At 40.3% G+C, this 15,688-nt stretch overlaps 1 protein-coding gene across 1 annotated transcript in view; it reads right to left on the minus strand.

Moving 5' to 3' along the window:
- The window catches only part of LOC137352524 (monoacylglycerol lipase ABHD2-like), a 91,323-nt gene extending 75,876 nt beyond the window's left edge, over positions 1-15,447 (minus strand). Inside the window, exons 1-3 of the mRNA XM_068018073.1 lie at positions 15,368-15,447; positions 2,050-2,139; positions 940-1,158 (exon numbers count right to left, since the gene is read on the minus strand). Of these exons, the coding sequence (XP_067874174.1) occupies positions 940-1,142 (203 nt within the window). The 5' untranslated portion in view covers positions 1,143-1,158; positions 2,050-2,139; positions 15,368-15,447. The remainder of the gene's footprint in view (positions 1-939; positions 1,159-2,049; positions 2,140-15,367) is intronic.
- Between the last annotated feature and the right edge of the window lie 241 nt (positions 15,448-15,688).

Raw genomic sequence — 15,688 nt, forward strand, 5'->3', positions numbered from 1 at the left:
TTCAACATTGGGAGCCATGCCTTTCGGAATCAGTAAGTACAAATATATTCGTGACTTAGTGTTTTGCAAGGGGCTCAAAAAATAAAAACTGTTGCAAAAATGAAAAATATATGTTTAAATATTTAAACAGAAAAACATGGAATGCAATTCAAACTAATTTCCAAACAACCTGGATACTCACTTAGCATCTTATGTACTCAAGCGTTTTATAAAAAAAATTAATAACTGGAAGCAATTGATATACATAATCTGAATTAAAGGATTCAAAGAACGCGCAAAAGCACAACCCAAGGTGATTTAAAATGGCCTTGTATATACAAAATGCACAAATAGCCATTAACTCAAAATGCAGATAAAACCAGGCCACAAGTCAACTGCCTATCTATATAAAAAAAAACAGATTTAAAAGCATATTGAAAATGTCAGGACCCAGATGAGGGATACTGGGGTCCTGGAATCTGAATTAAGAGATGATATGAAAGAGGCTTAACAGTCGACTAAATGCAAGAGCTAGATGGCTCGCTTATCATTCTCCGCAACATCTTAGCAAAGAATGCAATTCATTTTGCAGCAATAATGCTGGAAAGGCTCAGGTCAACATAACAGTTCTGACAAAGCCTGAAACATGAACATTGTAAAGAAGCGAACAGATGCTGTCTGGGCTGCTGACTACTAATAGCATTTTCTGCTTTTGTTTCAGAATTCCAGCATCTGCAGTACTTTAGTTTTGAATCAATTATGGTACATACATTGGTTGTCAGTGCTTGATCTCAATGCATGACAATCATGCTGAAAAATTAATAGAGATTTCTGTAACAGAAATTCTATGATATGCATTGCTGGATCTTTCTAATTAAGAAGTAGGTGTTGGGTCTCTACCCCCAACAATGCACTTATCTTTGTACCTAGCAATAGCTGGAAAACGATTCATTTACTTACTCTTTGGTCAGCAGCGGACATGATTTCAATAAGAATCGTGTCAGTGGGGTATCCTGGAAAGTCAGCTCTGGAGAAGCAGTTGGACTCTTAAGATTCAGACATCTTACAATGATGTACAGCACTGCGGCGACTGCAGCCAGCTTCATCCCATCAAACATGGCTGGCATTTCAGGAGCAATCCTTACACTCTCGGAGTCTGCCATCGTTACCTACAGTTTTCTTTCAAAAAAGTTCGACAAATACAAATAGCATTAAAATAAGGGTTCAGTGCTTACAAATAGATGGCCATCAAGCTTTAGATGCAAGGCTCAAGGTTGCCCAATTCAAATCAGTTTTACTTCCAATGAAGACAAAATAGTTCCCAAAAAGGTGGGGTGGGGTTTGAGGGAAGTTGGGAAAACATGCTTTGACTAATATTAGTGGCAGTTTGAAGAAAAGGGAAGGCAAGAAAAACAAGAATATTTTCAAACTGCCAGAAACATGTATACAAAGCATTTTGGACTCAAATGTTCACTTGTTCTACATGCAACCAGCATGTCTGATGCACAAGATTGCATTTTGCAAAGTGAGTCACCAACCTTAGAGAAAGAAAGGGAAAAAAGAATTCGAGCATGATTTGCAAACATGGCTATACATCAGCTGCACTTGCAGGAAGTGACAGGGGTTTTCAACTTCAATTCTTCACACAGCAAATTCCTAATCCAAAGCCCATCCAGACTGACAAGATAATGAACCCACCTTGCTCTTGCACACCTTTAAGTGGCAGACTGGCAACATATTGGACTTTCTTCCTTCCAATACTTAAGGGTTTTGTAACCCAAGTTGCATTATCTAACCACCACTGTATTATTTACCTCGCCCGTTCTGCTCTTTTCAGTTTTGGTGGTGTCCTGCATGATGGGCTTTGCCTCTTCACCTGGATTTCTCATTTTAAAAAGGCATAGAAACAGTTTGTGGGAGACCCCTAACTACATGTTGGAGAATTTCAAGTGTAGGGCTGTAGAGGGTGGGAATTAATCTTTAAATCAATCTATCCAACTTTTTAAATAGCCCCCTTTTACAATACAGTGCAAAAGTAAGAGAACATTAAGGATGATGGGAAGAACTTACCAACTTGGTTATTCACTCGAGAAAAAAAACAACTTCAGTCATCAGACTAGTTCCGTTCAGGTAACAAGATTCAATTCTCTGACTCCCAACCTAATAACAAACAGAAACTACATTATTGCATGTATAAAATTGTAAACATACACTAACTATATGAAAGCATCCACAGCATGGAGTTAAAAAGATCCTGTAAATTAAGTCAGTACAAGATATCGTTGTACATTGTGACGGAAAACACACCTGCCAAAGGGTAACATGTTAATTTCACCATATGGAACACTACTTGAACTTTTTTTTAAACTGGGAATTGCATATAACTTGCTTTTAAAAAGATCAGAGTTGAACAGCTGAAAACCTGGTTGCACATTTGCATTCTGAGAGACAGCTGAATAGAGAGACAGTGGGAGTGCTCACTGATTCAATTAACATGATTGGTCTGAGCAATGATATTCAACATTCGTTGTCTGTCTAAGAGCCAGAGCTCCACACCCCACCAAGTGCGACTGGGGAACTTTGGGAATCTACAACCCTCGCAGAATATGCCGTTTCAAATAAAGAGATGGTCACAAGACTTACCTGCTGCCAAGACTGGGGACTGTTTGAATTGCGCCTCTGTTTTGGGAGACTGCAACTGAACAAGAGAGAAAGCACCGCTCTCTCTTTGTCTCTCTCTCTCTCAAAGTCCCAGGGACCCACGGCAGCAGCTTAAGCCTCCAGACAGAGAACCTCTTCAGCCTTCTGGTATCAGAGAAGCAAGTGTGAAAGTGTGCACTGGGCCCCAGCGAGAACTGCAAGACCTCAACTCCAACGAAGAACTTTCCATCAAAATCAAAAGACAGTAACTGAATTCCATTTATTGCCAACTCTACTTAAACCCCGTTACGACCAGGTGAGAAAGAGGTCTAGGGGTCCCTTTCAGCCTTCACCTGGTCTTACAGTAACAGGGTTTAATTTTAAACACTGTTTTTAGCTCCCTCTTGGTGAATCCTTGTTCACTGCTTTCCAATTATAAGGCAAAGAAACCAGAACAGGCTCTCTCAGGTATAAAGAAGAAAATTGAAATGTATTAAGCTTAAACTCTAATTCGGTTAATGCCTACGGATACACGACACGCCCAATGCTAGCATGCATACGCAATACACACATGCAGATAAGGCCAGAAAGAGAAGAAAAATAAAGTGGAAAAGTTTGAGGCAATCTCTGAAGAGGGTTTTTTGTTACACTGCTTCAAGCTCGCTGTAGAGGCCTTGATTGTAAGTAGATCCTGCTTTTTGTTGGGCCCAGTATTCTTAAGTCTTCTTCACTGTAGGAGACTATTCTCTCTTGGGGTTCATGTGTCTTCAATGGGTTTTGGAGCTCTGAGAAAGAGATGGCAGCAGACAGGAGAGGCTGTGGCAAGCCAGCCAGGAGAGGTCTTTTCAATCCAAGAGCAAACAGCTTTATTTCTGCCAGTTCAAATACTAAAATTCAGAAAAAAACCCAGACTACCAAGCAGGTTAGTCATGTGACTAACTGGTTTGACCACATCTGTTTGTGGATTGTACTGGAGCAGGGGATAATTCCTTTGTTCCACACACTGTTAATATGCAAAAATGTCTTTTCAGCCAGGAACCTGGCAACCCTTGTCACAGGCCTTTTCTTCCCAGCAACAGTTTGAAAATTAATGGCCATGTGGCGCAATTAGTATGCCTCATTCTTGGCAGGCAAGGGCCTGCATGACACCCCCCCTTAATTCTTTCTCCCCCTCTGTATCTATTTGTGAGTGTGTTTATCTCGTATGCATGCTAGCATGGTTGTGTGGTATATTTTAGTAATTTTAACCAAGTTAGAGTGGTAAGGATAATAAACTTACATCTCTCTTGTCTAAACCTAAGAAAACCTGTCTGGTTGGTTCATTTACAATTACAATTAGGGAACAGTGAATAAGGACTCATTGAATTGATAAGCTAAAAACACTTTTAAAAGATAAACACTGTTACGGCCAAACAAGGAAAGAGGCAAGAGGGGAACCAGAGACCCCTTCCTCACCCAGTCGTAACATCTTAAATCTTAGACAACAGATACCGCATTCAGCCTTTGTGAAACAGTTTTAGATTTAAATAAGCTACGAATCAAGGTAATTCCTCTTATCTGTGTAACTACTTCCCTACTGCATTTACATTGATATTTTCTAAAGCTATGGAAGTTGCTGTTAACTCTCAAATTATCTATCAGCTTGAAAGCTCTGGCCTAATCTAGAATTTGCTGTATACATCTTGCCATGATTGTTCCACTAGTGTTCCTATTGCCTATACTGCATGCCTCTGGAACTTTGCTTTTAAAGACTTTGGTGAATCATGACTGCATATATGAAAAGCTTTTGAGGGAGTCTGGCACTGTGCATTTCTCAGTAAGTAGCCATTATATAACCAAGTTATATTTGTGCCCAATGTCATGCATTTCCATAGCATCTTTAAAGTAGAAAATGCCCCAAGGTGCTTTAAGGTTGAGGTCACACTAAAGTGGAAGAAGTATTAGGGGAACTGGCTGAAAGCACTACTGAAAAAGGCAGGTTTAAAGAAAAAAAAAAGAGGATTTTGAAAGCATGGAAAAACATAGCAAGACAAAGGGGTTGAGAGAAGAAGCTCCAGTGTTGAGGTAAAATGCCTGAAATAACTGCCATTGATTGCACACCAGAGAGGAAGAGGACCATTGTCTTGAAGTGGAGTGGGCTGGCAGGACAGGACAGAGGACTGGAAGAGACCGCAACATTCGGGAGTGATGAGGTTGTGAACAAATCTGAAGGTGGCGATCAACGTGATAGTTAGTAATAAACCCAATAAGGAATTCAGGAGAAACTTCTTTACTCGGTGGTTAGAATGTGGAATTTGCTGCTGCATGGAATAATTGAGGCAAATAGCAAAGATGCATTTAAAGGGAAGCAAGACAGGTACATGAAGGAGAAAAGAACAGAAGGCTATCGTCATTAGGGCGAGATGAAGTAAGGAGAGGGGAAACTCATGTGGAACATAAACACTGGCATAGACCGGTTGGGCTGAATGGCCGGTTTCTATGCTGCAAGTTCTATGCAATCTAATTTTGAAGTTAATGAACTGGGGAACAAGAAATCACTGAAGGACTGCAGGGATTACATCACTGGTGCATCACTTCTCATTGCTCCATCAGTAATGGTTAATTCTTTGACACTATTAGCACACAGGTCTGCAAGTGCATTGCCATCTCATTTTCTTCCACCCTACAACAATCACCTCCTCCACTCATCATCCAACTTCACCATTTACTTTGATGATTTGTCTCAATATTCATCAACTTCCTTCACAAGTGAACAGTGCCTCAGTGCGCTCAATCTACATGTAGAAAGTCTCTTTAGAGATTTGAAGAAATAACAGCGTCGTTCATTGGAGAATTGCACGTTACACTGTCAGTAAAATAAAAAGATAAAAAAGAAAAAAAATCAATGTGGCTCAAAGCATCTCTTACGTGCCCGCCTGGAGGCACCTTGAACACAAAATCATTTGCAAAAGGATCAAATGTTACCAACCAAGCCAAGCTAACAAACACACCTAACAAAATCAACAGAAGTTCAACTACAGGTTTTAAAACGACCTAACTCTCTTTAATTAAGTTTTAAATGATTAACGTGCCTCTTGCACTCTCCTTTTCCATAGGTGTAGTCATCATTTACAGCAGCCTGCCTCAACCATGACAGCTTGTTTGCAACTATGGAAACAGTTAACACGATTCACACATTGCACTATGGTAGATGATATTGAGAACAAATCTACGTTATTTGATCAGCTTTGCAGTCAAGCTATTAAAACTGGCAAATGAAAATTAGATTAAATATTGAGGGGAAGTCAAGAGCAACCTAGTGAATCACAACCGTAACCCAGGATGGAGGAGTTATAAACATGAAATACAAAGTCTGTGCCACACAAACACCGGAAGGAGATTAGGAAGTGAAATATTATTTCACATCATGTTTGAAAGCAATTTTTTTTGATACCTACCTTTTTCAATCCTAGTTTTTGGACCTTAGCAGGTAGGCCAGTCTCAATTTGGCAATTGTGCAAGGCAAGTTAAAAGTACTTTTTTCCCCCCAAAACTAACAGGAACTATTTAGCTTCCAACACCCACTGCTCTTGCCAAAGTACAGAGTACCTCATAAATGAGCACTCAATACCTCCTATTACCTCATCTGCAGTATAGCAAGCTTGTCAAGTAAAGTCCTTTGAATTTGCATATTGCAGTTTAGACTGGTCATAAAAAGATAAAACGTCACTGTTGACAAGTGCATCATCAGGATACTCTAATACAATCAAACCTGTTTTAAGAACACAAAGTCCAAAGTAATTTCCATTCAAACACAGTGGACTGAAAAATCTTATTTTCCACAAGCTATTCCAATTTCTAGTCTTCGGGAGTATTATGTAGAAAACAACAGGTATGGAAGAAATTGCTTGAAAATCTCCGATTTTAAACAAACATTCTAAAAATAATTGCAAGAGTTTAATCATAAAAATTACAGAAAAAGTCCATGCAACCCATTGTGTGCATGCTAACTCTTCAATTGGAAGAACTAGGTCTACAGAATCACATTGTTTTTATACACCAGTTATTTATATGCAAATAACTGCCAGTGTTGATGGTCAAATCTATGCTGCTGCAATTCTACCAACAATTTTCCAAACACAAATGCTCTTCCTGTCCTTACATCTTCCCCAGCAAAGCAGCAACCTTTTTGCCCTTGCAAGGTCCTCATCTTGCATGTGGTAACTCCAGCTGTGCATGCCTGTATATCTGCACCATGACCCTGTTTACCAGCTAATAGATAGTACAGTGATCGACATCATAAGCGAAATATTGCATCTGGCAACCATACTGCTGCAGTCTTTGCGGAAGGAAAAAACAGTGGAAATGGACCATTTAAGGAGTACGTATTTTCCCATTCTTACTTTCAAAATATATTTCACATTTCTTTAAATTGAATGGCATCTACTAACGATCAGTCCATCCTGCTAGCCGATGCATATAGTCCTGCAGTCTTTCACAGTGCTCATCACAATTTGCCTTCTCCCTGCACATCCCCACCTCCCACTCCCGCAATTTGGTGCAATCAAATCTTGGGCTTTTTTAAAAAATTCATTCATGGGATGTGGGCGTCACTGCCTATGCTAGCATTTATTGCCCATTCCTAATTGCCCTTGAGAAGGTGGTGGTGATCTGCCTTCTTGAACCGCTGCAGTCCATTTGGGGTAGGTATACCCACAGTGCTGTTAAGGAAGGGATTTCCAGGATCTTGACCCAGCGACAGTGAAGGAATGGCGATATAGTTCCAGGATGGTATGTGACTTGGAGGGGAACTTGTAGGCGGTGGTGTTCCCATGTATTTGCTGCCCTTGTCCTTCTAGTTGGTAGAGGTCGCGGGTTTGGAAGGTGCTGTCTAAGGAGCCTTGGTGCATTTTGTAGATGGTACACACTGCTGCCACTGTGCGTCGGTGGTGGAGGGAGTGAATGTTTGTAGACGGGGTGCCAATCAAGCGGGCTGCTTTGTCCTGGATGGTGTTGAGCTTTGATTAATTTTTTTGATTAGAGATACAGCACTGAAACAGGCCCTTCGGCCCACCGAGTCTGTGCCGAACATCAACCACCCATTTATACTAATCCTACACTAATCCCATATTCCTACCAAACATCCCCACCTGTCCTTATATTTCACTACCACCTACCTATACTAGTGACAATTTATAATGGCCAATTTACCCATCAACCTGCAAGTCTTTTGGCTTGTGGGAGGAAACCAGAGCACCCGGAGAAAACCCACGCAGACACAGGGAGAACTTGCAAACTCCACACAGGCAGTACCCGGAATAGAACCCGGGTCCCTGGAGCTGTGAGGCTGCGGTGCTAACCACTGCACCGCCCTTGTGTTGTTGGAGCTGCACCCATCCAGGCAAGTGGAGAGTATTCCATCACACTCCTGACTTGTGCCTTGTAGATGGTGGACAGACTTTGGGGAATCAGGAGGGGAGTTACTTGCCTCAGGATTCCTAGCCTCTGACCTGCTCTTGTAGCCACAGTATTTATATGGCTACTCCAGTTCAGTTTCTGGTCATTGGTAGCCCCTAGGATGTTGATAGTGGGAGATTCAGCGATGGTAATGCTGTTGAATGTCAAGGGGAGATGGTTAGATTCTCTCTTGCTGGAGATGGTCATTGTCTGGCACTTGTGTGGCGTGAATGTTATTTGCCACTTGTCAGCCCAAGCCTGGATATTGTCCAGGTCTTGCTGCATTTCTACACGGACTGCTTCAGTATATTTGAATAATCTCAACTCAGTTCTCAAGTCCAGATCATTTCTCCAAAATGTAAACAAGAACAGCTCCAATACCATCTTTCCAGTCTGATGAACTTTACTCTTTACTTCTTGTCCTCCAACTACCTTTCTATCCACAGACCATGTTCCCTTTAATCTTATGTGCCATAATTGTTGCTTGAAATCTCTTATGGGACCTTGCCTTTAGAGCTTTTCTTCCTGTTAAATTAGAACGTGGTTTAAGAGTCCAATGGTTGAGAGCAAGAAGAAAATAAAAATATCAGTTAAAATCCACAACACGATTACGAGAGTCAGAAAAGTTTAAAGGAAACAATGACATTGAAATTTAAAGGAGCTGTGTGCTCTGGGGAGCTTTTCTGCAGTGTTATTCACTTCTTGTACTGTACTTGTGGGAATCTCAAGCTGAGATACTTCTGTTGAGTCAGGACCAAAAGGTGATTATGCCATAAATCTCCAAACTACACATATGGTACAAGCGAGAACAGAAGCTACCCAAGAGACAGCTCAGTTCCAGCAGCTGTATCTTTAGCAAAAACAAAGCAAACAAGATGGCTATCATGTCAACAATTTCCATTTCCAATGGATCTGCAGACTCCCCAGCTAAATTCATGAAGCAAACTGAACAAACAAGGCACTAGTCTACAAGATTTTAAATATGTGCCTCCAGTCTCAAGCTACCTTGCTTCCATAATTTGTACAGATCATAGAATCTGAAAGCATAGAAGGGGTACATTTGGCTGACTTTTTGAAATGGCTATCCAAATAGTCTTACTGCTCTGCTTTCCCCATAGCCCTGCAAATTTTTCATTTTCAAGTATATGTTCAATTCCTTTTAGAAACTGACGATTGCATCTGTATCCACCACCATTTCAGGCACTGCATAAAAAAAAAAGTTCTCATTTTCCTCTGTTTTTTTGCCAATTGCCTTAAAACTATGCCCTCTGGTTAGTGACTCTCCGGCCAATGGAAAGAGTTTCACCTTACTTATTCTAACCAAAACCTTTCATAATTTTGTACAATTTTAAAATTTCCCCTTAACCTTCTTTGCTCAAAATGAAAACAATTCTAGCTTTTCCATATAACTGAAGTTCTTCATCTAGTGCCATTCTAGTAAATATTCTCTGCACCCCCTACAGGCCCTTGACATCTTAAGATGCGATGCCCAGAATTGAATAAACTACTCCAGCTAAGGCTTAACCAGTGACTTATCAAGGTTTAACATAACTCCCTTGTTTTTGAACACTATTTCCATATTTATAAATCCAAGGTACCTGTACATATTTTTTTAAATCAACTTGTCTCGTCAGCTGTAAAGATTTGTGTGAGAGAACTCCCAGGTCTCTGTTCTTGCACCCCATTCAAAATCGTATCATTTAGTTTATTTTCCCTCTCCTCATTCGTCATCCCAAAATGCAAATGTTGGTTCAGGGAAATCATTACTTGTTTCATTCTAATCCTACATTGTTACTGTGATGGCTCCTTCAATTCAAAGGAAATGTTATATTCTCAGATAGACCAATACTGAAAGCAGTTACTGAACAATTGTGTTCTTTTAAAAAAAAGTTGATACATGCAGAATCACTGTATAATTTTTGATGAATATCTGCACACAAGACCACCTGTAAAGCAACAAGATGCCACTGTTTTACCTACAATTTTAATGTACTACTTCACAAATTGTTAGGTTTCTACAGAGCCAAAAAAGCTTGGGCTGAGACACGTTGGGGAAAACCCATCAAAAAAAGCTTCGTTCATTTGTGAGGCTAAACCACGCAAGATATCCCTTTCCAAAAATGAATTTAAATACACAGGAAAGTGTTGAATTACACATTTATACACAGTTCGCTATCTAAAATTGGAGTTTAGAACTCAACTGACCAGGTACGTTGGGAAACACAAGCTCTAGATTCTTGGCATACAAAATGTTTGAAGTTGCAATGGAGAGGGGGCAAGAAACCAGGCACCTTCCCATAGGAAGAACTACCCCAGAAAGCTCTCTTGCTTTTTGCAGCCAGTTTCAGGAAACCACTGGCAGAACGTTAGTACATGTCACGTCTGCCCTCCCAAACAGATGGTAACAATGCAACATAAAAAATAGCATCAACCATCTTGCCTGCCCATCCTATTATCTTCCATTCCTTTGAGTTACCTTTACCCATGCTCAACTATAAAATGTAATCACCACAAATCTTTCAAGTAGGAATTTGTCTACTCCCTAAGAGTTTCCTCCTCTCCACACACACTGGCAGTTTGTTTCATAGGCTGATCATCCTTAAGCGTTTGACGCACCAGCTCAGATGCTGAGCTCCCAGAACAATAGGAAAAAAAGTGAATAGGAAGAATCAAATGCGGAAAAGGAGAAAATGTCCTTAGAAAGAGGAATTCTCAACCTAAATTTTAAAAATGGACGAGTTTTTTTTTAAAAAAACACCTCCCTCAAATTTGACAATTAAAAAATCTTTCAAGAGTCTTCACAAATGAGAAACCCTTCATCGCTGTCCTAAATGTCCTGTAGGTCACATCTGGCAAGCAAACCCTAATAATCTAGCTCATGTTGCTCTGATAGTTGAATCCTATTTATGTTCAAATTTCTTCTTCACTGCTTTGTTCTGCTGAATTTATCAGATCTGGAAGTCTGCAAAGAGCTGTGGTGGACTAATACTAAATCAGGACTCAGATTTGTTCATATCAGCAACTTGGAATATATGTAAATTTGTTGGAATATTAATTTAATATACGACCCTAAGCAATCTAGAAAGATGAAAATTGTTTTACATGCTTTCTAAATTCAATTTATAAACTTCTGGTACCCTGTTCTTAAACCAATAATTTCAAGCCTTGGGTTAGCAGACCTTCTATTTTCATATTGAAAGTCACGATTACCTAGGTCTATTTTGGCACCAATACCTTGACCCAATTATAAGCAATGTAAAAGCAGTGGCGCAGTGGTTAGCACAGCAGCCTCACAGCTCCAGGGACCCGGGTTCAATTCTGGGTACTGCCTGTGCGGAGTTTGCAAGTTCTCCCTGTGACCGCGTGGGTTTTCGCCGGGTGCTCCGGTTTCCTCCCACCGCCAAAGACTTGCAGGTGATAGGTAAATTGGCTGTTGTAAATTGCCCCTAGTGTAGGTAGGTGGTAGGGAATATGGGATTATTGTAGGGTTAGTATAAATGGGTGGTTCTTGGTTGGCACAGACTCAGTGGGCCGAAGGGCCTGTTTCAGTGCTGTATCTCTAAAAAAAAAGCCGATTCAGCTTATATAAACTGAGGTCACTTCTATATAGTAAAATGTATGCATTGCCTTCATATGTAACCTCAACTCACTCCTGGCCATTTCATCTTTGCATTTGTTCTTAGCTATCATTTACAACATAGAACTACAAAGCTATATAAAGTAACTGAAAATATTAATGCTTGCAATTGTTAATTGCCTAATAAGCACCTAATAGAGGTCTTTAAAAGTTATGAAGGGACTCGATAGGGTAGACGTAGAGATGATGTTTCCAGCTGTGGAAGTTCAAAACTAGGAGTGGTAAATATTAGACAGCCACCAACAAATCCAATAAAGATTTCGGGAGAAATGTCTTTACTCAGAGGATTGAGAGAATGCAGAACATTCAGTAGTTGTGGCAAATAGCATAGATGGATGTAAGAGAAAACCAGGTAAACCCATGGAGGGTCAAAGGAATAAACAGGATATGTTGATAAGAGTTTGATGAAGGTAGGAGGGGGCTTGTGTAGAGAGTAAACATCAGCACAGACCAGTTGGACCAAATGGCCTATTTCTGTTCTGTAAATTCAATTTAATCCAGTAACTTTTCTATGTTCTATGTTCTAACTATGTGGCACACAAAGTTACCAATTCCCAACACGCTCTGCTTGTACATTTTAATGATGGTCTCCAAATCCCTTGAAATTGGTTTACTGCCCTGAAGTCAGTCTCAGGTATCCATCATGCTATGTACAAAATATATTGGCTCATTAGTCATCATATATAAACCTCACAAAGGACAGTTGCACACTGGAACATAAAACAAACATTATAAATGATTAAGATACCTTTGACTAATTTTACAGCCGTCATCTAATCTCCAGTTTCATTCGACAATACCAACTGATGATTTCACTACTGCAACCTGAGACGTGCAGAGCCGCCCTTTAAAGCATGGGTGTATGCAAGCTACACAAAAGGCCACAAGTTCCAAATTAATAAGCCTAATAGACTAGATTAAGACACTTCCTCCCCACCTCCCCCCCCAAACTCACCCCAACCACACCCAACAAATAATGGGCATGTGGAACAGACATCAGCAAAATCAGCTGATGTGGTGTTAATTATTCTGTCAAAAAGAGAGCAAATATCTGGTTAGGAACTGAAATGAAATTACAAAGATAGATACAGACTTTATGATTAAATACTCCATAAAGACAAGATGGGGCCAGTAGTGTCATTTGTGAAGTGTTGCAGGCCAAGGGTAAATACAGACAAAAGAGTGATATATACTTTAGAATTTCTCATTACGGATCAGGGATAATTCCTCTGGGATGTTAAATCTGTCGTGCTGAGTGAACAATAGGTGTAGTTCTAGGTTTGCGAAAGCAGTCGATTTTAACGCCCATATTGAATTTCTTATTCAAACCCCTATACATAAATCTAAATCCCTTGATTAAATCAGTGCTATATATCCAGCTATTCTCCAAGTAAATGGAGTTAAAACTAGTGTATTTTATGCAGCATCACTCACAGTGAGGCAGAAGATATGATAGAAGTTTCAGAGATGTAGCACAAGCAGTAAAGTGGACAACAGTAGCACGTTTTCATTGGTTTCTGGGAAACTTGAACTCAAATATTTTTGAAACAAGCAAGATTGCCTATCTGACAATTAGTTTTAAGTACATCAAATAGGGATACAGCATTTAAAGTAGCACTGGATACTGTTACATAACTTGCAAGTGATGAACTGCAAAGCAGCAGCAGGATATCTGCTGGCAGTACACACTTCAATGGTTGAAAACAGTCTCATGAAGGAGTGCCATTACAGCGTTCCCGAGACAACAGCTAGAAAATTTCCAGTAACCACCAAAAATAAACAAAAATCACTGCAGTTCAAATCACTGGGGAAGGGGAAGAGAAGAAACTCTTCCATGTGATTTTAACCATTTACCATATTGAAGTGAAAGATTTCACTTCAGCACTTTTAACAAAATTGGCTGACAGTAAACTTTTTTTAAAAAATCATTCTATTTCCTTACTATTTAGCAGTAGGTATTTTACATTTGTACACATTACAGTGAAATACATGCAATTTGGTAGGTTTCAGGCCAGGGCAGATAAGGGTTTAGATGTCAGATGAAACCATTTAAGCTCCACTTGGAATTAAATTATCACCTACTGCTTTGCCATAATGAGCACAATCTCGACTGCCTTACACAGAGTTATGGTAAGTTGCATTTGGAATAATAAAAAATATTTGGACTGCAGCAGTGGCTCATCGTCATCTTCTCAAGGGCATCCAAGGATGGGCAATCAATGCTGCCCTTGCTAACATTTTTTTGGTACAAAGTTGGCAACTTTTTTTTTTACACGCATATTACAAACCTTGTTCTTCTATATTTTCTAGATGCCACAATCAAATTAAGCACTTCATTAAGTACATGTGACAGATATCCTAACCATTGGATTCAGCTTCAATCCTTCTTTAAAAAAGGTTATATATTTATTCCTTGTCCCTTCTTTAATCAGTTTCTATACTTCATAACAATAAGATTTAAATGACCAAACATCTCTTCATTTTATTAGCAAAAGACCTGCCAAGCCACCCACAATACTGGAAACAAACAGTCATCCATTCATATGGACATTCAGCTATCTACTTTAATACCTTCAATTCCATAAACAAAATATTTAATACAATTACTTGAGCTGCTGCCATACATTAACCCCATTATAGTATCAAGGTTCATCACATTTGTTATTTACAATACATCACCAACTTTTGGCTGTAAAATCCCCAAATTACTAATGTAGCATCCACAGACAAGAAAACAAAACATCCTGGAGTTGAGATCACTTTCCATACTGCAATTTCAATTATGTTAGCACTTGAAACAACAATATACATCTTTAACAGAATCATCACAACACTCCAGATGTCACTTAACTACAGATTGAAAAGAAAACTTCAGAAAAAGAATCAACCAGTTCACACTAGGTTCTTCAGTCCTGAAGTCAGAAATTTACAAGCAACTACAAACGGCCTCAAACGTTTACAAATAGTTACCATTAACAACCTTCCCACAAGATGTGCACCTAAGCAGTAGTTGTAAAGGGTGAGGCCACACTGAAGACAACTGAGATTTAGCAACCCAAGTATTACAATAAGCTGGGGTCTTCCACTTCAGCGCTTGACAGGTCGCCTGCATGTTTCGACAGGCAGAAATAAACAACAGATTTCACAATAAATCAGCCAAAAGTGGGAAGAAGCCTGGTTTCCAGCGCGACAGCAGCCATGATCAACACCCAAGGAGATCAGCTGGTACATAGTAACAAGGAAAACGTAAATTGTGTTATAAAGCTCCCAGAATAGTAAATTTTACCCAAATAAGGCAAAGAGAAAATAACATTTATATTGAAAAGATGTAGTGAATTTACACGCTTAATACAAATACTTCATAACTTTCGGAGATAAGGCACAAATGGATGTAAAATTATGGGTAGGTTTGGTCTTTCATCCAATTTACACTATTGCTATTTTATAAAGTTGTTGTGAGGGAAGCTGAGGACAGTGGCTGGAGAGGAAAGAAGCGGCGTTTTCACCCCCCTGACCACCGCAGGCCGCTCCAACCCCGCCCGTCACCATCACACCTGCTGCTCAACCGGGAAGTGAAGCCCCACCACCCCGTCTCACTGTCTCCCCCTCCACCTTACCTCCCCTCCCTGTCCCTGAACCCCTCCTCTCGCTCACACGTTCGAGCACTTTCCTCACCTCCAACCTCCAACGCCGCCAAGCAACACCTTCCCTCCCGGCAACCGTTGAGTCCCGCCCAACCGCCGTCTCTCGCTGCCACTGGGCAGCACTTGGCCTTGGTTCCGCCCCCCACGCTAAGCCTGCCATTGCTATTGGACGCCACGGACATCCATCTCTCCTCCACGGCTTTTGTGCGTCGCCCGTTTACGTCTTCCGTCACAAGCATAGCTCCCGCCTACTGCCTTTCCCCATTGGCTTGTCATCGTAATGACGGTTGCTAATCACGACACTGAATGACAGCACGGTTAGCCAATAAGACGCCACAGTCCTGACAATCAA

Source organism: Heterodontus francisci, chromosome 38 (genome assembly GCF_036365525.1).
Source record: "Heterodontus francisci isolate sHetFra1 chromosome 38, sHetFra1.hap1, whole genome shotgun sequence".
Classification (NCBI taxonomy): Eukaryota; Metazoa; Chordata; class Chondrichthyes; order Heterodontiformes; family Heterodontidae; genus Heterodontus; species Heterodontus francisci.